This window comes from Triticum urartu, chromosome 3A (genome assembly GCF_056163025.1).
Source record: "Triticum urartu cultivar PI428250 chromosome 3A, HENAU_Tu73, whole genome shotgun sequence".
In the NCBI taxonomy this organism is placed as follows: domain Eukaryota; kingdom Viridiplantae; phylum Streptophyta; class Magnoliopsida; order Poales; family Poaceae; genus Triticum; species Triticum urartu.
In genome coordinates this window covers 722,400,184-722,422,734 of record NC_141875.1, presented here as the reverse complement: position 1 = coordinate 722,422,734, position 22,551 = coordinate 722,400,184, and the positions used below count along the sequence as shown (strand labels likewise).

The window sequence follows — 22,551 nt, the reverse complement described above, 5'->3', positions numbered from 1 at the left end:
TAGTGTATATCATTTGGCACATCTACAATAAAGATGTGTTCTAGCTATACAAACCGAATGCTTGCCTATATGCGGCTCAATAAGCTCAAGGCATTTCCACACCGTTTGATTATTTGTTGTCGACTAGATCTATCGGGTCGGCACGTTCTAGGGGTGACGGGTGCCTTGTCACTTAATTGAGGATTGATATAGGGGTATCTGTGGATACCCGACCCGAATGGGTATGGTTTAGGTTCGTTTTTATGTGCATATACAACGCTTAAACACCATCAACTAGTCATGGAGAAGACATGAGCATAACTCTATACTTGCGCAACTAGACCCGATAGTCTAACTCATAGGATCCATAACTGTTTTTTCCACGCCAACCCACGGCAGTGCACTAAGCAATCCTCTCACAAAACATTGCAACCCACCAACACCTCCCGCCGCTTGCCTCCAATATGTGACCTCGCCTAATATATCCATGACGAGCTCCCTGGGTCTCTTTTGGTGCTCCACCTTATTGAAGACTCTCACATTTTTTTGCTTCCACGGGGACCAGGTGAAGACTCTCACCTTTCTTTGCCTCCGCGGGGACCAGATGGAGACTCTCGCATTTCTTTGCTTCCACGGGGACCATTTGACCGCTATGATTAATGTGTCGAAACCAATACCCCGATTCTTCGTGTGTGCAGATTCTGAATGCTACCCTTTTTTGTATTTGTTTTTTGCGCGAACCAATGGCAACATTGTTTCACACGGTTTTCATTGGAAACGACTTGTCGACATGGCATGCCATAGAGTATGGCCTTGAATTGCACAATAAATAAGAGACTATCCGGCGAGTGGGAAATGGGGTGAACATTCGGGTTTGGCGTGGCCACTCGATCCCAAGAGACCCCCTTGCGATCTACCCCCCCCTCCCGAGGCCAGTGCCACCTCCACTGGGTGGTCGAATTCATCTAACAAGGAGGTAAAAAGAATCCGGCTAGGCTGCAACAATATTTTTAGGAGCTGGATGTCGAGGAGATTGCAAAGCTTAAGCCTTAGTGCACATGGAAGCGTGAGCACTCGGAGAAGCATGGTTTACAGTTTGCAACGCTTATTGATTGCCCTTGGGCGAGCATAGGGTAGCGGTGCGTCAAGCAATAAACAGGCTAACACTCGCCCAGATTGGAAGTCCATATGTCACGGTGCCCCAAAAATGTGTATTTTCATATGGAAGTTAACTTCCAATGCACTCGCAAACTAGGAGAATATGTGACATTGCGGTAGTGTGTTGTCTCTCTCTTGCCCACGGGGCAACTGTGTGGAGCGCCATGCCTCTGATGGCCACCAAAAAGCCTTTTATGGATCCGTTTATCAAAGGCTTACCACCCATTATTTTATGATTATGCTGCAAGCATGAGTTTTGAAAGCCTTTTGATCCTGGAAAATAGGACCGTCAAATAAACCAACTCCCATAAAGTAAAATGTCATACATTTCGAGATAGAATCCTATACTATTAAGTACTGAGGTTCAATGACACTTCATTGGCCATTGTAACACTTTACTTTGGTATATTATTTTTTATTAAGAGTGGGCTCATGTTGATTGCTAACCTTACGATCAAGGGGGAGATTGTTGGAATTGATCTCAGGTTGTTATTGACCTAGAGAGAAGGGGGAGTCTTTTTCCACAATGGTGCTTTGATCGTGGGCACCTAGAACCAACATATGGTTTCCATCCTTCGCCCATCAGCCCGTCGTATAAACAGAAGAGGTCACATACCTCTTCGTGTGTGCACACATATATGAGTTAAACCTTGCTAGAGGGCTAACTACCGATCCTAAAAAAGAGAGTTGATGGCCAGAAGACCCTCTACCACCACCGGCTACCACATGGTAGTGTCGGCGGCCCTCCCGCGTACCTGCTGCCGTCTACCCTGTTGTTGCTCTTCTCCTCCGAAGGATTCCACATCACTGGAGACTCATGACAGTAAAATCAGGGACTATCCCATCTTAGTCATACAAAATCACGGTTAGTATGTAATCTTCCGATGTGCTTCAGGTGTTTCAGTCAGAGATCCATATCCTATTATGTTAACCCTTAAGGATTATCTCTAACATACTCCAGTCAGTGTCACAAGAGTTAATTACACGATAGTACCACATTTGGGGCGGTGGTGACGGATTGATACCACTTTTGAAAATTTTTACGTGTCAGTACCACATTTGAGTCGAACCATTGCGAATCGGGCTAAACCTCGTATTTCTACGTATTGACGCTGGAACTGACCGCCCGGGCCCGCGCGTCAGCTGCCACGCTGGCGAATCGGTACCCGCCCGCTTGCTCGATAGGTGCGGTCCGGCTCGAACCAGACCGGCCCGTGCTCTGTCTCTCTTCCTCCTCGCTTGTGCCTCTCTGCTCGCTCCTCTCTCGCCACCCTCGTCGGCGCCTGCAGCGTTGCCGGACCGGACCGCCGCCACCCGCCATGGTTTTCGAAGACGAAAGCAGTGACGACACTTCCAGCCTGCCGTACATGCACTCGACCTCATCCATGGACGGGCTGAGCCAGGTGATTTTCCTTGAGCTAGGTTTAGGGTTAGGGTTACAGATTTGGGTTTTTTTGATTTGATTGATTTCGCTGGGTTTTGATTTGGGCATTTTGTTTGTACGAGCTTCGGCAGGTCCCTTTCAGCGTTGAAGATCCAGATTACCACGGGCTTGAGCTGGAAACGATGTCGGTATGTGAGAAGCACGGGAAGGCATCTGAGAGGCTTGTCGCATTTGAAGGAACAGACACAGGGAGAAGGTTCTTAGCATGTGCAGAGCCGGTATGAACTGTAGGCTGATAGTGGGATATTATATGTCATATTATTCCTCATGCACACATCCCTCATGTTCCAAGCTAACATGCATAACCTTATCACTTTTACATGAGTTTACAAGAAAAAGTGATAAAGGGAGACTTACATGTCACAAGGATAACTGATCTGCTATATAGTATGTTCACATTAGTAAAAGGGCTGATTATTAGGGCATATTTAACTTGGCAGTGGAATCTTTACTGTCATTTTGTTAGGGCTGATTATTCACTTTTGCAACAGCAGTAGCTTGTGTAGTTTAATGACAATGGTACTGTTATTTTGCAGTGGGATTGTTTTTGCCCACATGTGAAATATTCAGTTTGAGACTTCTACAGGTTTTAAGTTGTTATTGTGGCATTTTTATGTAGTTGAATGACAGTGGTACTGTTAATTATGTTGCTGTTACTTTTGCTCCTGTTTGTAACTAAATATTGATTGAACTGTTAGTTTTATGTTGGGATGCACCTGCTGTTATGTATGTAAATGCTACAAATATTCAGTTGAATGGATAGTATGTACTGCAAATGCTTTGGCAGTTCACCAAGTTTGCAGTTTGAGATTGCTTTTGTAGGTGATTAGCAAAAACTAGTTTAAATATGTAGCTGACTAGTGTTGTAGTTTGTCATGTTGTTATTTAGTGGGTAGGTACATCTCAATTACCAGTGTAGCTTAGTGTTGTTATTATTACCAATGTAGAAAGGACAAAATAGTGTTATTGCTTTACACTAGTTATGCACTAACTTGTTTATTTTTTCTTTTTTTTCTTTTTGCAGGAAGGGTAGAATTGTGGGTTTGTTGAATGGGTTGATCACCAGTGGCCCCCAACAATGCAAAATGCATTGTTGAAGCTGTGGGCAATGGTTGAAGATAGCAAGAGTGCTAGGGTGAATGATAATCTTGAAAGTTCTTTCACTATCCACCATCTGACAGAAGAGAAGAACAACCTGGAGGCCAACTATGACAAGCTAGTCCAAGATGTGCATCAGCTTATGAGCTTCCAGGAGGATAGGGTGGTGGATTTCAGACATCTGCAGTCTGCCATTACATATCAGCATGAATGCATAAGTGAATTGGTGGCTGATATGAATGCACAGATGGCAAAGAAAGATGCAGAGTTTGAGAAGTTTAAGCAGAATTATGATGTGCTACTGAACCTGACAAGAGCTCAAGCTATAGTCATCCAGAACCTGAAGTTGAAGCATATTACTGATAAGCAATTGCTTACTGAAGCTAAGGTGAACTTGGAGTTGAAGAATGCAGAGCTCACAAAGTCTGAGGAGAAGCTCACCCAAGATAAGCTAGAGTTAAAGTTTCAGGTTACTGATTTGCTCAAGGGAAAGGAAAAGCATGGTGAAGAGAAGGGGCAGCTAGAGCTTCAGATTGCTGAGCTGATTAAGGCAGAGGAGAAGCTGAAGGAGAAGATCAAGGGGATCCAGGCCATCTTAGAGAAGTGAAGAAAATGAATATGAGAGTAGTGGGCAATGCTGACCTTTTGGGCATGATGGTTGTGTAGTGTATGGCTCTACTAAATGTGAACTTCTCTAAGATGAACTATGGCTGTGTATGTATGTAGTAGATATGCTTTTCATCCTTTTGTGAGAAAAGGATGAACTATGCATCTAAACTCCACTGTGTATTGTGAACAATGGTTGTGTACTTTATAATATGTTGAACTGTAGTAAGTATTGTGTGTTATGATTGCTGGATCAGATATTCTGTGTTATGTTTGCTAGACTTCAGATTATGATTTCTCATGCACTAGGTTTTGATGATTATGTTAGCATTGGAAGACTGTTTGATGGTTATGTTAGCACTGGATTATTAGATGGTTATGTTATATCATGCATGGAAGCCTATGTTTAGGTGGCTCCGTCGACCCCGAGTCACCGTAAACCCTAATGGTTAGGTTTAGGTGGCTCCGTCGACCCCGAGTCACCATAAACCCTAATGGTTAGGTTTAGGTGGCTCCGTCGACCCCGAGTCACCGTAAACCCTAATGGTTAGGTTTAGGTGGCTCCGTCGACCCCGAGTCACCATAAACCCTAATGGTTAGGTTTAGGTGGCTCCGTCGACCCCGAGTCACCGTAAACCCTAATGGTTAGGCTTAGGTGGCTCCGTCGACCCCGAGTCACCGTAAACCCTAATGGTTAATCTTAGGTGGCTCCGTCGACCCCGAGTCACCATAAACCCTAATGGTTAGGCTTAGGTGGCTTCATCGACCTCGAGTCACCGTAAACCCTAATGGTTAGTCTTAGGTGGCTCCGTCGACCCCGAGTCACCGTAAACCCTAATGGTTAGGCTTAGGTGGCTCCATCGACCCCGAGTCACCGTAAACCCTAATGGTTAGGCTTAGGTGGCTTCCTCGACCTCGAGTCACCGTAAACCCTAATGGTTAGTCTTAGGTGGCTCCGTCGACCCCGAGTCACCGTAAACCCTAATGGTTAGGTATAGGTGGCTCCGTCGACCCCGAGTCACCGTAAACCCTAATGGTTAGGTTTAGGTGGCTCCGTCGACCCCGAGTCACCATAAACCCTAATGGTTAGGTTTAGGTGGCTCCATCGACCCCGAGTCACCGTAAACCCTAATGGTTAGGTTTAGGTGGCTCCGTCGATCCCGAGTCACCGTAAACCCTAATGGTTAGTCTTAGGTGGCTCCATCGACCCCGAGTCATCGTAAACCCTAATGGTTAGGTTTAGGTGGCTCCGTCGACCCCGAGTCATCGTAAACCCTATTGGTTAGTCTTAGGTGGCTCCATCGACCCCGAGTCACCATAAACCCTAATGGTTAGGCTTAGGTGGCTTCATCGACCCGAGTCACCGTAAACCATAATGGTTAGTCTTAGGTGGCTTCATCGACCCCGAGGCACCGTAAACCTATCTGCTTAGGTTTAGGTTGGTTCATCCACATGACCAAATAGCAAAACAATAACATTAATGTATGAACATAAACCATCAACTATTCCACCCAAGTGGCATCAATCTATGAACCATCAAGTTATCCACCCAAGTGGCATAAATCCATGAACCATTAAGTTATCTCCAACAGAACCATCACGATATCCATTGGCATCAACACAAGTTGCTTTAGTGGCATCAAACTCTAAATAACACACATGTAGCATGAGCACAAGTTGTTTATGTGTCATCAAAGCAAAATAAAGCACAATGTATCATCAGCACAAGTTGCTTGCAGTGGCATCAAACCAAAATAAAACACAATGTATCATCAACACAAGTTGCTGCAGTGGCATCAAACCAAAATAAAGCACATTGTAGTAGCAGCACAAGTTACTGGAGTTTGCATCACCTTCTGCCACCTCTACTAGCATTGAACCAGGCCATCCATCCAGTGTGTGTGCCATCAGTTGGTGGAGGAGCACTAGAAGTTGAGGCACCATACTGCCTTGGGGCAGAGAAAGGCCTTGAAGAATGAGCACCTCTCCCAGAAGAAGATTGAGCACTAGAAGATGCTCTTCCAGGTCCTCTTCCACCACCAGACCTTCTTCCAGCACCTCTACCAGCACCACTTCCACCACCTCTACCAGCACCACTTCCAGTTCTTCCTCCAGCTGGAGCAGCTCTTGGTGTTGGTGCAGGAGCTCTAGTTGTTGGTGCAGAAGTTGTAGTTGTTGGTGGTGTAGGAGCTCTAGTTGTTGGTGCAGGAGCTCTAGTTGTTGGTGCAGGAGCTCTAGGTGTTGCTGAAGCAGCTCTAGGTGTTGCTGCAGGAGCTGTAGGAGCAACACCTCTTCCTTGTGAATTCCTTGCAGCAGGCTTGGAAAACAATTCAAAGGAAACACACTTAATAATACTAAAAGTAAAAAAATGCACAAGGGAGAAAGGTAATTTACAGAAACAACAAACTGAAGAAGTAGTTCAAAGGGGCTTACCACATGTTTGTTCTTTCTTAAGGCCAACTCAGGTTTCAACTGTTTAAGGCAACTTGTGTATTTATGCCCTTGCAATCCACAATTGCTACAAATAATTGTCCCCATTCTTGAGGTGGACTTTGGCTTTGGAACTTCAAATTTTCCCTTTATCCTCTTCTCTTTCTTTCTTCCTTTCTTGATTTTAAATGCTGGTGGTTCTATGTCTGGACCTTGGGTCTTTGTCTAGTCATGCTCACCAGGGACAGGATATATCATAGGTTCATATGCTGCCAAGTAATATGGTTTCTTGAAAAATTTGCTTACAAAGTCCTCTGGAAACCTTTTTGCCTTGTTAATTGCTGAGATGGCATGGTTACATGGGATGCCACTGAGGTCCCACTTTCTGCAACCACAGGTTTGAAGTTCCAAATTTACAGCATGTGTTTGCTCCCCACTAGTTACTTGCCACAAGTTAACACCTGCTTGAATGGGTTTGCAGTACCTGGCCCTTTCCTTTTCACTCTCCAACTTCTCACTGTAATGTGGTGTGATCTCCCATCTAGCCTCCTTTCCACTCTCTCTATTCCTGTGCCACCTGACCATCTGCTTATCCTTTATGCCATCACACATAGTTCTTATTGGTTTTTTCCTATGATCTAGGATGTACTTGTTGAACACCTCAGACAAATTATTGACAACTAAGTCAGTCTTGCAATTTGTGTCAAATGCATGCCTAGCCCATGTATTCTTGGGTATTGCACTAAGCCACTGCCAAGCTTGCTCACTCTCAGCTTTGAGATCATCCATTGCTTTATTAAATTTGTGTTCATTATATGCATAACTGGCATTATCCATGCACTTCTTAAGGTCTTCCCCCCCTAAAGCCAGCATTTTGGAAGTTTGCATATATGTGTCTTAAGCAGAATCTTTGATTACTGTTAGGAAAAACTTTACTCACTGCATACAGTAGCCCCTGGTGCACACAATTTAAACAGCTAAGCTACTGTGTAATACACATGTCAACACATATTTAGCAGGCAATGCAAGGTGGATAGACATACCTTCTGTCTGTCTAACATTATAGTATATGGACCATACTGTCCAACTTCTCCTCCAAGACAAATCTTCAGTTGGTGTAGAAACCAGCACCAGTTTGCTTTTTCCTCTTGTCCAACAATGCCAAATGCCAGTGGGGATATGTTGTTATTGCCATCTCTACCAGTGGCAGCAAGGATTTGTGCACCAGTGGTCAGCTTGATAAAACATCCATCAACACCTAAAACAGGATGTAAACATAACATGTTAAATGCATTTATATGTGCACGCTACTGAAACTAAAAAAATCAAAGTAGTGCACAAGCTAAAATGAACTAACCAATGAATGGTCTACACCCCTGTAGAAATCCCTCCCTTGCTCCATTGATGCAGTAAAACATTGCATGGAATCTGGGTCCTGGATGTGGGATTTTTTGAGTGGGTGCTGGAGTTACAGTGGTGACTACAACCCTACTCCCAGGGTTTGTATCCATGACAGTCTGAGCATAGTCTCTTAGCCTTGGGTATTGCTTCCTATGATCTCCCAACACAGCCTCAACAGCTAGGTTTTCTGCCCTATATGCCATTGCCTTGGGCACATCCACACCATACTTTTCCATGCAGGCATCAATAAGTGTATTTATGCTAGTAATGACATCAGATCTGAATAGTGGCTCATATTGCTTTGCAAGCCACTTGGCACTTACCCTGCTTGTTTCAGTAGAACTAGGGAAAGTGTGTTGTAATCTCATCTTCTTAATTGCAAAAGTGTTTTCCCCTTTTATAACAGCTGCCACAATGCAGAACTTGCATTGTGAATTCTTGCAATGCACAATGATCCTCTGATCTGAGTTCCTGTGATACTTGAAGTCTCTGCACTGAGTGATGTGCAGGCTCAACAATGCATCTCTGAATTGATGTTGATCTCTGAAACACATTTGCAGTTGTTTTGGTGTGGTTGCTCCAAATCCTCATTGTACCATACTCTAGGTGGCCTCTTCTTTGCCCTGCTCTTCCTTTTTTCAGGTAGCACAAATGCTAGTGGCTGAAACCCATCATCTTCACTGTCCTTAAGTAAACTATTATCTTCTTCATCTGATGATGGTTTCCAATCAGGTTGCACTTCTTCTAAAACACTGGAATGTGACCTTGTTGTTGGTCCCCTCCTTACTTGCATCTTCTGCTTCTTCTTTGCTGGCACAGATATTTTTTCTTCCTCTTCTTGAACAATAGGCCCATCATCCTCCAACTCAAATAATTCCTCTACCTCTGTGTCACCCTCATAATGCACTGGTTCTTCCTCCTCTGTTTCTTCTTCTGATTCTTCTTCCTCTGTTTCTTCCTCATGTTGTTCTTGTACTTCTTCCTCTTCCTCTTCTGGTTCTCTCTGTCTATTTCCCTCTTCCATCTCCATGTCTTCAGCATCATTCATTTCCTCATATAGTTAGGCCTTAAATCCCCCATATAATAAGGGTTAGTGTCACTGTCATATTGCCCTTCAGATGAAGATGCATAACTAGCATCATAGCCATCTTGTTCTTCTTCCACAACTTCTTTTAACTTTGGATTTACAACACTCCTGCTCTCTTGTGTTAAAACAGCAGGGCCTACAGGTGCAATAGAGCAGCTACTCTGACGTTCATAAGCAACACCTTGCTGATCAACAGCATAAACAGGAGGATCAGCCAGATCATAAACCACATGCTCAGAATAAACAATAGGATCTAAATTTTGCTTCTCTGCAAAACCCTTCTGTGCTACACTAACAGCTGGTGGACAAGCCCTAAATAACAAATTAAGCACCAAACTCTCCTCATTCTGCCTCTTGATCAACTGTAGTTTAACATTACTATCAACCAATTCCAAACCCTAATCTCCTGGGGTCTCCATGTAAAACAGCAGTGAATCATCAATACTAAAGCCTTGTGTTTCCATCAAAGCAACCATATTCAGATATGTCACATCTGAACAGCTTAACTTCCTCTCTAACAGATCATTATTGTCAAAATGGATCCTAACATTCCATATGTCTTCATATAAACTACAATTCACATGCAATTTGCCTAATCAGTACACTATAACCCTAATTGCAAATTAAATGAGAAGAAAAAAAGAGAGAAAACTTAGAGGACGCCGCCGAAGCCGTGGGTCAGCTCGTGGCTACAACTAGGGTTCGCCACCCATTGCTGTGCCAGCCGTACCCGCTGCTCCATGGACAGTGCGGGCTCCATGAACTCGTCGTCGTCGCTGGAATACAAGTCAGAGCTCGAGTAGCCGTCGCCGCCCTCGATTGGAGATCTCCCGTCGATTCCTCCTGCCGCGCGGCTGCCGAAGAGGGGATTGTTTGCGCCGCCGCCATCGCCGTTGCCGCCACCGCCGCTGCCGCCACCACCGCCCGGGGTTGCCGCCGCCATCGCCGTACCGACGTGCGGTGGAGCTAGGGTTCGTCGACGAAAAGTGGAAGAGAGGAAAGGAGAGAGAGAGACAGAGCACGGGCCGGTCCGGTTCGAGCCGGACCGCACCTATCGAGCAAGCGGGCGAGTACCGATTCGCCAGCATGGCAGCTGACGCGCGGGCCCGGGCGGTCAGTTCCAGCGTCAATACGTAGAAATACGAGGTTTAGCCCGATTCGCAACGGTTCGACTCAAACGTGGTACTGACACGTAAAATTTTTCAAAAGTGGTATCAATTCGCCACCACCGCCCCAAATGTGGTACTATCGTGTAATTAACTCGTGTCACAATGAAAAACTCTGGGGAACCCATACCTTCAAATGCGTGGAATATTGCAGTTATCAAATGTTCTAGGAGTTCAATAATATCTCTGGTTTTACATGTCAACATACAAAGCTTTCAATGAGAAGTGCCACCGATCAGAAGAATCTGAATCTGAATTCCCCTGCTCCAAGCTGTGAAAAGGTGTGTGCTGTTAAATTTCATCCTTCCCCCAATCTTCACCACCCCGCTCCAACGCACCCTTCTCTCTTTCGCTACTTCGAGGTTGTTAACTGACTTTGGCAATTTTACAGATGCTTTAGTGGACCATGTGAATTACCACTTCTTTTCTTTATTCTTTGTTATTATATCCAAACCATTCAATCAATATCCATCTGTGGGTTCACCGTCATTCACAATACCAGATGGAGCTGAGTTAAGTTGTGATGGTGTTCGTAAGCATGATAAGCACAATTTTTCTAATGCAGCATCGAGATCGAGCCGGCTGGCACATCTTTTTTTTTTTTGCGAGAATGCACGGTCCGGTAATGGTAGTCTTATGTGTGTCTCGATTTCCCGTGGTAACCAACAAAGGCATAGATGTTTGCGTTGCTAGTGTAATTGCTATCTCGAAGGCATAGATGTGTGTGTGTGGATTTCCTGACTGACACCTCTTCTGATCTTTAGGTTTCTTTGTACCGTGGGCTAAGTGTACATGTGTAGGGTGAACAAAAACAGTTTTGTTTTGGCTGATTCAAATGTTCCTTTTTTTGAACTTTAGCAACTTTATTTAAGAAACAACATGATGGTTCACTTCTTCCTCCTCCTGTTACACTGCCAGCTCTGGTATGATACTCCGCTTTCCGTTCTGCATGATATGCCAATCTCACAGTAAAACACCCAGACTTACAAAGTTGTCACGATATGAAGTCCGGTTGATCTTGAACTTTAAAGCTTTTCCCATGTGATTGAAGTAAATAATACTTCCTCCGTTCCTAAATATTTATCTTTGTAGATATTTCAACAAATGACTACATACGAAGTAAAATGAGTGAACCTATACTCTAAAATATGACTTCATACATCCGTATGTTGTAACCATTTGAAATGACTAGGAAGATAAATATTTGGGAACGGAGGGACTATATAGCATGAAAAATAAAAACCACGCAAGAGGTGATAACCAACTACACCACGAAACCTTCATGTCCTGTTGCTACAAAAACATCTTACAAACCAGGCGTCTCCAATAATCTAACAAGATGCCCAACTAATTGAATCACCTGATTGTTTCAGCTGTACAAACCAAGCGACATTAAAGCTGGAAAATCACACGGCTTATATATCTGCTTAACTAATAGCCCACTGCCACAAGGAAAGAAAGATACCATGTGAAGAAAATTAGGTTCACAGCCCAACCAACAAATTATCTACAAAATAGTTGGCTCAACACAACTGTGTCCGAACTGTTCTTCCAGACAAATTCTCCCCATTTTCAGACTAGCTCTTCTTTTTTGTCAAATCCCACACAACCAACATATTTGTTCAGATAGTAGCATAAGAGCATCTCCAGCCGCGTCCCCAACCCCTCAAGGCTTTTTTTTAACGCCAGCGCCAAAAAATCGGTTCAGTCGCGCCCCCACGAGCCTGTTTTTTTTTGCCGGATTGTGCCGAAATTGGCGCCGGCGCACCCAACCTGAACCCGGCGCGCTGGGGAGCGCCCGGGGGCGCTGGCGCGAACGTTTTGGCGCGAAAGAGTGGCGGGACCGGCGCGTCAGCGAGACGAAGGCTGGTCGTCCTCATCGTCTCGGTTTTCCCGCGGGGAATCAATGCCAAGGCTGCCGCCGGTAGCCTGCCATTGATTCACGGGCGGCGAAGTGCGGCGACGCCGCGCTGCCTTCCGCCACGCGTTCGCACGCGGCCACCCCCGAGCCGCTATAAAAGGCGCCCCTGGCCGCGCTGGTGAGGCACCCATCTCTCCCCCTCCTCGCCGCCGCACTTCCTCCCCTCTCTCCGCCGTTCGAGCCCCTCTCTCTCCCCCCGGCAACCATGAGCGCGAGGTACCCCGGCAACGCGGTGGAGGCCAACAGTTTCGGCCGCCGCTCGCTGCATGAGCGGGAGACCTACCTCCTCCACGAGGCCAACTACCCCGCGCCGCCCGACGTACGCGCTCCGTCGCGGTGGAGGCTCAGCGCCAGCGGGGTCCCTGTCCCCCCTCTGCCCGTCGCCGAGACACCCTATTTCCACGCCGAGATCGAGCGTGCGCGGGCGTCCCTGACGGCCACGGAGCGGGCACTCCCAGAGTACGCCGCCAACAACCACGCGGCGTGGGAACGCTGGCAGGAGGAGCGGCTCGTCTCCACCAACAACGCGCGGATGCCGCGCGGCCGCAACAACAGCGAGGGCCGCCGCCTGTGCTGGGGCGTCCCTGGCCGCACGCTCAGCGGCGTCCTCGCGCACGTCGAGGGCGGCAACGACCCGCCGCTCGAGTGAAGCAGCACGCCAGGGCAAGGGGTCGAGCAGTGGCCGTGTCAAGGAGGAGAAGCATCGGCCGTAGTTTAGGTTTTTTCTTCATCCCTTTTATTCGTGTAAAAAACGCCTAAATTTCGTCGAAATTTGGCCGTGTTTGTTCAAATTTGATCGTGTTTGTTGAAATTTGGACGAACTGTGGGAGCGTCTGGGGCGACCTAGGGCGGCGGCTGGGAACGTGCTCACCCCCATGTCGAAAAAAACGCCGGCTTGTCTCCAAACGTCACTTTTTCGTGCCCTTGGGGGCCGAACGGCTGGATATGCCCTGTACACACACATAAGATCTGGGATTACACCGGGATGATAGATCTAACTAAAAGCATGTATTCGAGCACGGCGCATCCGACAAACTTTTTACAGGAACGAAGGACAAGCTTGAAATTCTGTTGCCAGGAATTTAATGTCACCAGTGGACGGTAACAGCAGCTACAATGAACACACTAGCTTGATACCGGTGAAACCAAATGGCCAGCAGCTCTCTCCATGCGAGGGCCCAGCTCCGGCATGAACGCAACCATTAAGTTGCACATATGAATTTTCCTGGGCAAATTCACAGGTACAGGGCCCAACAGAAATTCCCAATCACCCAGTTTTGGATCGGAAATAAATAAACTAATAAGCTGAACATGACGAGTGCCACAAAAATCCACTAGTTTGTACCAGCCGTTGTTTATTCAGCGAGATTTTTTTTTAAGAAATGTTTATTCAGCGAGATAAGATGGCTCTCTGGACAGGCAGATCCGAGCGATCTAGCGCGTACCCCCGAGGTGCTGTTTTGTTGCTTGGGCCGGCCCACTCTTTCTACTTTCATTCAATCCGGTAACCTTCCCTGAACCACTTTTTGTTTTTCATTCGGTTTTTTCTTTTTCTTTTTTTCTTTTTTCTTTTTTCCTATATGTTTCTTTTTTATTTTTTTATTTTTATCTTATTTTTTGTTTTTATCCATAAATAGGCAAGATGACTAAGACCCCGTTTTCCGGAAGAACGGAATGGGCAAGTTACTTGTTGGAAATCATACATACATACTGATGTGTGCGGTCCGATGAGCGTTGACGTGCGCGGTGGATATCGTTACTTTGTCACCTTCACCGATGATTTGAGTAGATATGTGTATATTTATTTAATGAAGTACAAGTCTGAAACGTTTAGAAAGTTTAAGCAATTTCAGAGTGAAGTTGAGAATCATCGTAACAAGAAGATCAAATTCCTATGATCTGATCGAGGGGGAGAGTATCTGTGTTATGAGTTTGACAATCACTTCAAACAATGTGGAATTGTTTCACAGTTGACACCATCTGAAACACCACAACGTAATGGTTTTTATAACTCGGCAATTTTGGAGATCGTAGCTCGATAAGTTCTACATTTTAAAGCCAGCTGAATGTCAGTTGAATATTTGAAGACCAATATTTTTGTCAAGTCAGAGCATTGAAGGCCAACTCAAATGGATTCTTACGACCTCTGTTTTCTTAAGAAGACAAATCAGCCGGAACTGTTCAATTCGTATGACCTCTGTTTTCTTAGAAAGTAAAGTTATCATTTCAAAATTTAATTGAAACAACTGAAGTTGTCCAGAGAATAAATCATGGAACATCGGTAGCAAATCCCCTTTAACAATATGCCAGCACTTTTTATAAAACTCCACCGGGAAACCATCCAGCCCTAGAGCCTTATTATTCTTCATTTGTGAAATAGCTTCAAACACCTCTTTCTCCGTAAATGGGGCGGTCAAAATATCATTCTCATCCGCAGCAAGTTGAGGGACATCCTCAACCCTGGACTCATCCAAGGATATGAAATTATCCTCCGGAGGCCCAAACATCTACTTATAGTAATTGGTTATATATAATTTTAGGTTTTCCTGTCCTAAAATCATCCCCTCATCCTGCTCAAGCTGAAATATCCTCTTCTTTCGGTGCTTGCCATTCGCAATCATATGAAAGAATTGAGTGGTATCATCCCCTTGGACGATTTTGCAAACTTTAGCTCACAATGCCCACCTCAATTCCTCCTTTCGAAGTAGTTCTTTCAGTCTCATCTCCGCCTCCACTTTAGTTTCTAGCTCCCTGGTATATGAAATGGTGGACTCGGCTTTTAAATCTAGGCATTGAATAAGTACAAGTAGCCTTTCCTTTTCAACCATATAAATCCCAGTCATATGCTTAGCCCACCCACGAAGGAATCTTCATAGATGCTTTATCTTATTCTGCCATCTTTCAACAGGGCCCTCCCTCTTGAATCTTTAGGGACTCTTTGATTCATAGGATTTCCCAAATGCAGGAATAGGAAAAACGTGGGATTGGATTGGCATGTCATCTTGAATCCTACATGATTCTATGAGTGTTTGATTGTGCATAAGAAAAACGTAAGATTCTTTTAAAGAGGTTTGAGTGGATGGAAAATTTCCTATGAAATCTAGTGCAAATGAATCCTATGAAAAAATTCCTACGGTTTACAATCCTACGAATCAAACAACCCACATAGGAAAAAATCCTAAGGATTAGAATCCTTCAAAATTCCTTTGAGAATCCTTTGAATCAAAGAAGCCCTTAGCCCATTCCCTTGCTATCAGATCCAGGAACCCTTCTCTTTCAAACCACGCTAATTCGAAACAAAAATGTTTTTATTCCCCACATGGGTTGCCTCGCCAGAGTCAACGAGCAACAGGGTGTGTTCTGAGATAGCGCGCGACAACGCTTGGACTGTTACCAGGGAAAACTTCTGCTCCCATTCGACCCTAGCGAGGACACGATCCAGCTTCCCAAATGTCGGGTTTGGCAATGTATTAGGCCGAGTGAATTTTCTACCAAAAAGCTCTATCTCTCTAAGATTCAAGTTTTCGATTATGGTATCTATTTATTATATACTTAAAACGATAGAAAAAGAACGGCTCATATTTTGTAGTAAAAAAGAGTTAAAAAGAACGGCTGTGATTTAATAAAGAAAATAAGTACGTATGTATGCATGTATCCTTATTCCATCCGATAGAATAGAATACAGAATAAAAGGAAAGAAGAGTTTCCATTGTAATCATGTACACGTAGAGATATTATAAGGGAGATGTGCAGATGTAGGTAAGAGAGAGATATGGAATAAAATAGAAGGAGAAGCAGAATAACCATAAGTGTCCTCCGCCCGGCTCCAACTCGACAACATACGAGCACGCTTGCGATCCCATCGGAGCCTGTGGAGCTGCAGACGTCGGCGCCACTGCAAGCAGGCTAGAGCTAGGAAAGGACAACACGAAGCTCCAGAGGAAACTCTATGGAAGAAGGCCATTAACTTGACCTGAAACGCAAGACCTCATGCGAGAGTGACGGAGAGGCTGGCAACGCCGACGCCGGCGACAACACACAGTCGACGGCTAACATGGACACGATAACTTCTTCTCGAATTGGACCGCCTTACCGTGGGCTCCTTCCGCATCAAGGATCAATGCCCGCACACACTAGTCTTCCGTGCCGTTCGGCACTAGCAAAACTAGGACAAACTTTGCTACTGCCCATTGAGCAGCAGGCTGACAAGCTGCTTCGGGCCCGCCACAACACCACCGGCTTGAACAACAATTGCTTGGACAAAAACAAGCTGAGAAGCATCGTTTGGGTGAGAGCAGCGTGTTAGAAGGAAGACGAGGATTGGAACAAGGGCAGTGCAAGATGCGGCGGGTAAGCAAGGAGGGACCATCCGTGGTGCAATTGCTGTAGAGAGCTTACTGGCCGTCAATGAACGGCAGTTGGTGTGGCAATCGATGTGCCGACACGTACACTGTGGAGCTGGAGGAGGAGCAGGGTAGCAATTAGGAGTGCCCTCATGGAAATGGAAGGTGGAAAGTGCTGCCCACGTGAAAAGCATCTTCTGCGACGCCGATGCCGACGCCGACGCCGGCAGAGCAGCCAGCTTCGAACGGATTGCTGGCTCGACAACTTAAACTGGAGCCAAGCCGAGGCATCTTGAGATGAAATAATGACTCCGTAGTATTGCTGCACCACATGGCGCGTTGGATGGGATTAACCTTTCTTCTAAATCTTATGTCGAACAAGTGGACGAGTTGCTATGTAAAAATAATATATTAAAATGTCAAAAAATCGGATGTTTTTAGTCATTAAAGTTTGTCTTGCATGTCCGTTTAATTCACAATTAAAATTTGATAAGATTTGCTTGAAATTTCTAAAATTATTTTTCATGATTACAAGATTGTTGCTTTCAAAATAAAATAATTTTTCATTGTTTCAGGTATAACCAATTTAATTTTCATTTTCATGTAAATATACATGTGCTTGAAGCATGAATGTGTACACTTGCAAGCACTTCATTTTGTACTATCAACTTTTCTCTGAATTTAGCGGAGAACATTATCCTCCCCTAAATAGCTTCTATATGGAGAATCTTAATTAGGTAAAGTTATATGTTTGCGACAAAATAGACGAATTACACATGAAAGTAGGACAGTAACCGCGCAGGAAATAGAACCAAAGACTTGAGGGTTAAGGAGGGAACAATCTCCAACATAACTATGGCATGACACATGAATATATATCAGGGGCGCTCGATCGAGTCAATGGTCCATCCAACATCAATGTACACCAACAAACATACATCCTTGAAGGCACTTTTCCTATCATCTATACATAACATCAGACAAATATAAGCTTGAAGATGCCAAGAGAAAACGGTAACCTCGACTGATATGGCAAAACGAAATCATATGGAAAAAAGCAAGAAGGCCAGTGAGTGCTCATTAAGGTGGAAAAACATCACAGTTAAGGCTTTGTTTTAATTGTACACTGCCATCCTTAGATCACACACAATAATTATAAGCGGCTTGCACATAATGGAACAATAAATTTGTGCATGAAATTATAGGTTTTGTAAAACCAATGACATAGAAAGGGATTACATAGTATGATATCTATCAATCAAAAATCCTGGAGTACAAGCGAGCTCCACCTTGCTATCATTGCCTTCAAGGATTGTAATTTTACATTATGTGCACTATTTAATAGTTAGGGTTTGGAGAAACATAGTCACACCTAATATAATAATGTAATAGTTGGGGTTTCGGAAATCAAACTAAGTAAGATCATAAAATCAGGTTTGCTGCATTTATTGAAGGCTAAAAATTAGACAAGCAGAAGGAAATCAAGTGACATGAGACTACAACTACTGTTTCATAGTGACAATTACCGATGAAACGTGCCACTCTATGAGAATACAATAGCTTCATGGGTAAAGAAAGGCCTGGCGACAGAGAGCAAAAGAGTGGAATCAATGTAGACATATTCCATATTTAAATGGTATAAATACATGAAGGTAACCGTCAATGCATACATCGTGACAAAAACTAAATCACTTGCTATAAATGTGTTTATTTAAATATCACACTTCAACTTACCATAACATATCTAAGGCCCATTGTCAAACAACTTTTAATGGGACCTAACAAATAAACTTGGAATGGTATACTATGTAGGGTGTCATCACATATAGAAAGAGATGCTCAAATGCCAAAAAAAAATGGTTGTCTAAAATACATAACTAGAAATAATAAACATCTAGCCGCGCAAATGCGCGGGTGGACCCGCTAGTTAAACATAAACGACCATCTGCCGTCAAAATTCTCATTATTCTTTTCCTCCCTCCTTCGAATAATGTTAAAATCGCCCCCAACCTCTTCCGAAGTAAACTTGACAGTGAACTTCCTGACTTCCACCTCTTCCGATCTTTAGGTTTCTTTGTATACTGGATTAAGTGTACATGTGTAGGGTGAACAAAAACAGCTTTGGTTATGCTGATTCAAATGTACCTTTCTGCAAGGTGTTCCTGAACTTTAACTTAATTTATATTTCCTCCGTTTCAGAATACTTGAAGTTCTAGGTTTGCTCTAATTGAAACTTTCTTAAGTTTGACCAAGTTTATAAAAAAAAATCCACGTTTATACTAGTATGAAAATATACTTTCTGATTAATCTAATGAAACTAATTTGGTGTTGCCATAAACAGTAAGTTCTGAAAATTTGAATTGAAAATCAACATAAGCTGATATTTTCTGTCAGCAAATATTGCTTAGTGCTCTACCTAGGTGCAAAGTTAATGTCATTGGTGTTGGCCTGGGCGGAAAAGAACAAAACCAGGGCTCCAAACATGCTTTCAGAAACAGCCTTTTGAAGCATCGTTTTTCGCCTAGAGCAATATGAATGTTTTTTCTTCATGAACTTTTGCACTTTTTTTTTGTGAATATTGTGGTTCGGGACAGAATTGTTTTAAAATAGTTCATCCCTGTCACCTTGGAAACGAGCCTGGCGGCAGTGTGGCAGTCCTTATCCTGATGTTTTTGAGCACCCTCACCGCAGCAGCGCCGACGCCTTCTCTTATCACCAGGGCTCCAAACATGCTTTAACTTAATTTATATTTCCTCCGTTTCAGAATACTTGAAGTTCTAGGTTTGCTCTAATTGAAACTTTCTTAAGTTTGACCAAGTTTATAAAAAAAATCCACGTTTATACTAGTATGAAAATATACTTTCTGATTAATCTAATGAAACTAATTTGGTGTTGCCATAAACAGTAAGTTCTGAAAATTTGAATTGAAAATCAACATAAGCTGATATTTTCTGTCAGCAAATATTGCTTAGTGCTCTACCTAGGTGCAAAGTTAATGTCATTGGTGTTGGCCTGGGCGGAAAAGAACAAAACCAGGGCTCCAAACATGCTTTCAGAAACAGCCTTTTGAAGCATCGTTTTTCGCCTAGAGCAATATGAATGTTTTTTCTTCATGAACTTTTGCACTTTTTTTTGTGAATATTGTGGTTCGGGACAGAATTGTTTTAAAATAGTTCATCCCTGTCACCTTGGAAACGAGTCTGGCGACAGTGTGGCAGTCCTTATCCTGATGTTTTTGAGCACCCCCACCGCAGCAGCGCCGACGCCTTCTCTTATCGCCATATAAATTAGCCTGATGCTCTAACCTGTCGGAGACTCTTTCCCCTTGTGGTTACATTCCACATATATGTCCTGAAGAAAAGTGAAAAGATCAATTCAATCAGTAGGCCTATTAGCTCAGCTGGTTAGAGCGTCGTGCTAATAACGCGAAGGTCACAGGTTCGAGACCTGTATGGGCTATTCTTTTTTTTCTTTACACAATGGAAAATGGAAAAAAACAAATTATATGGCTTCGCCCGGGTTCGAACCAGAGACCTTCAGTGTGTTAGACTGACGTGATAACCAACTACACCACGAAACCTTAGTTATCTTTTTCCTACAAATTCTTTTACAACACTAGACGGATCTAATATCTAGCAAGATGGCCCACTAACTGAATCATCTAATTGCTTCAGCCATTGAAGCTGGAAAATCATACAGCTCATACATGCTTATATCTAATAATAGCCAACTGCCACAGGAAAAGAAAGATACGATGTGAAAAAATTTAGGTTCACAGCCCTACCAGCAAATTATACTGTATATAACAGTTGGCTCGAGCTCGACACAACTGTGATTGAACTGTTCTTCAAGACAAATTCTCCCCACTTTCAGACATCACATAGACAGGTATGAACTTTTTTTCAGTACGGCTAGCTCTTCTTTTTCGTCAAAGCCCACACAGCCATGGTAATTCTGCTGAAAACAGCGTCAGTCTGGGTTAGTTCCATTCAAACCATACAAGTTAGAGTCCAAAACAAGGGCAAAAGTGTTTGGAAAAGTAGATACGGCGGAGACGTATCAAGAAGCCGTCGAGCGCCACCTTCTTTGTCTTCGGGGATGACTTCGCTGACAACAGGAACCTCCCTCTGACCGACCCCGTCACCGAGATGTCACGGCAATGGGCTTACCCCTACGGCTCCAACTACATCGATGCCGATGGGTTTCCGCGGCCGAATACCCCATCAAGCCGCTTCTCAAACTACAAGATCCAGTCGGATTTCATCGGTAAGTACCGTTGTTATACTTATTTATTGCCCTAAAACAAGTACTCTGTTATATTGTATAAATCCCTGGTGCATCATAATTAACCCTACTCATTGTTCTATTGATAACTTGCAGCAACAATGTTGGGGTTGGAGGAAGCCCCTCCAGCACATGCCCGTACAGCGGAGAAAACATGCGACCCGTCCGGCATGACTTTTGCTACGGGTGGTGCAATGGTGTTGGATAGTACATCACATGAGTTTCCCACCTTTACCAAGCAAGTTGATATTTTCAGGAAGATGGTCAAGGACGGGACCATCACGGAGAAACAATTGACTCACTCTGTAGCGCTCGTGGCCTTCTCCGGCAATGATTATGCAAGCACCGGCGTCATTGGACTAAGTAGCCCCAACGATGTGAGTACTATATCAACATAGTATGCATACACTAGTTTGAACAATTAATTTGTTTGTGCATCTTACTAACTTAATTTTCATGTATGCGGTGCAGATTAATGCTTATATTGGGAAAGTGACAAAAGAGATGGCTGCTAATGTGGAGCAATTGTTGAAGCTCGGGGTGACAAAGGTTCTTGTCAACAACTTACATCCTGTCGGTTGCACACCATCACAAACCCGAACTAACAACTACACCACGTGCGATATTTTTGAAAACTTGGGTGTTTCCATCCATAACAATAACTTGAAACAAGTTATGACAGCAAAGAAGAATGTCCACATCGCCGATCTGTACACCACATTCATTAATATTGTGGATAATGTGCCAGGTATGTATCTGCATGCATTCAAAAGTTTCTTTATTTCAAAATTTTCTAATCTAAATTAATTTGATGTACATTAATGTAGGTAAAGGCTCAGACCTAACAAAGCAATTCAAGCGCAAACTATCGCCGTGTTGCGAGAGTTTAGATTCGAAGGGTTACTGTGGACAGCAAGGCGAGTTGTCCAGAGAGCTTCTTTACACCGTGTGCGACAAGTCCAATAAATTTTTCTATTGGGACGACATGCACCCGATGCACGTGGGATGGGAGGCTGCCATGAAACAATTGGAAAAGCCCTTGAGGGTGTTTTTAGATCAAGACTAGATAGTCAGCTTTCATATGTCGTTGTAGCGCTTTTCATCCATGATGACAATATTCTGATTGTATTTGTTCGATAGTTTCAAGCGTTTCAAAGACTGTATTTTCTGTATTCCAGGATGAATATTATATTGCATTTGCGTCTTCTTTTGTGAAAACTATATTCCTAAGAAGTAATTAGTGTATATCATTTGGCACATCTACAATAAAGATGTGTTCTAGCTATACAAACCGAATGCTTGCCTATATGCGGCTCAATAAGCTCAAGGCATTTCCACACCGTTTGATTATTTGTTATCGACGTGATCTATCGGGTCGACATGTTCTAGGGGTGACGGGTGCCTTGTCACTGAATTGAGGATTGATATAGGGGTATCTGTGGATACCCGACCCGAATGGGTATGGTTTAGGTTCGTTTTTATGTGCATATACAACGCTTAAACACCATCAACTAGTCATGGAGAAGACATGAGCATAACTCTATACTTGCGCAACTAGACCCGATAGTCTAACTCACAGGATCCATAACTGTTTTTTCCACGCCAACCCACGGCAGTGCACTAAGCAATCCTCT

The 22,551-nt window shown here is 43.9% G+C and overlaps 2 protein-coding genes, 2 non-coding genes and 1 pseudogene across 4 annotated transcripts; 3 read left to right on the top strand and 2 right to left on the bottom strand.

Moving 5' to 3' along the window:
* The first annotated feature begins 3,631 nt into the window (after positions 1-3,631).
* Positions 3,632-4,451, top strand: LOC147982184 (uncharacterized). Its single transcript, XM_087517281.1, has one exon. The coding sequence runs from the start codon at positions 3,660-3,662 to the stop codon at positions 4,284-4,286; it is 627 nt and encodes a 208-aa protein (XP_087373407.1). The 5' UTR covers positions 3,632-3,659; the 3' UTR covers positions 4,287-4,451.
* Positions 4,452-6,134: 1,683 nt separating this feature from the next.
* Positions 6,135-7,552, bottom strand: LOC147982183 (uncharacterized; annotated as a pseudogene).
* Positions 7,553-16,697: 9,145 nt separating this feature from the next.
* On the top strand, positions 16,698-21,983 carry LOC125547303 (GDSL esterase/lipase At5g03600-like). The gene is made up of 6 exons (XM_087516230.1): positions 16,698-16,764; positions 20,373-20,521; positions 20,677-20,899; positions 21,014-21,294; positions 21,389-21,665; positions 21,745-21,983. Exons 1-6 carry the CDS (start codon positions 16,698-16,700, stop codon positions 21,981-21,983), a joined length of 1,236 nt encoding a protein of 411 aa, XP_087372356.1.
* Positions 20,019-20,092, top strand: TRNAI-AAU (transfer RNA isoleucine (anticodon AAU)). The gene has a single exon. It is a non-coding gene; the product is annotated as a tRNA-Ile (tRNA).
* Positions 20,140-20,213, bottom strand: TRNAV-AAC (transfer RNA valine (anticodon AAC)). Its single transcript has one exon. It is a non-coding gene; the product is annotated as a tRNA-Val (tRNA).
* Positions 21,984-22,551: the final 568 nt, after the last annotated feature.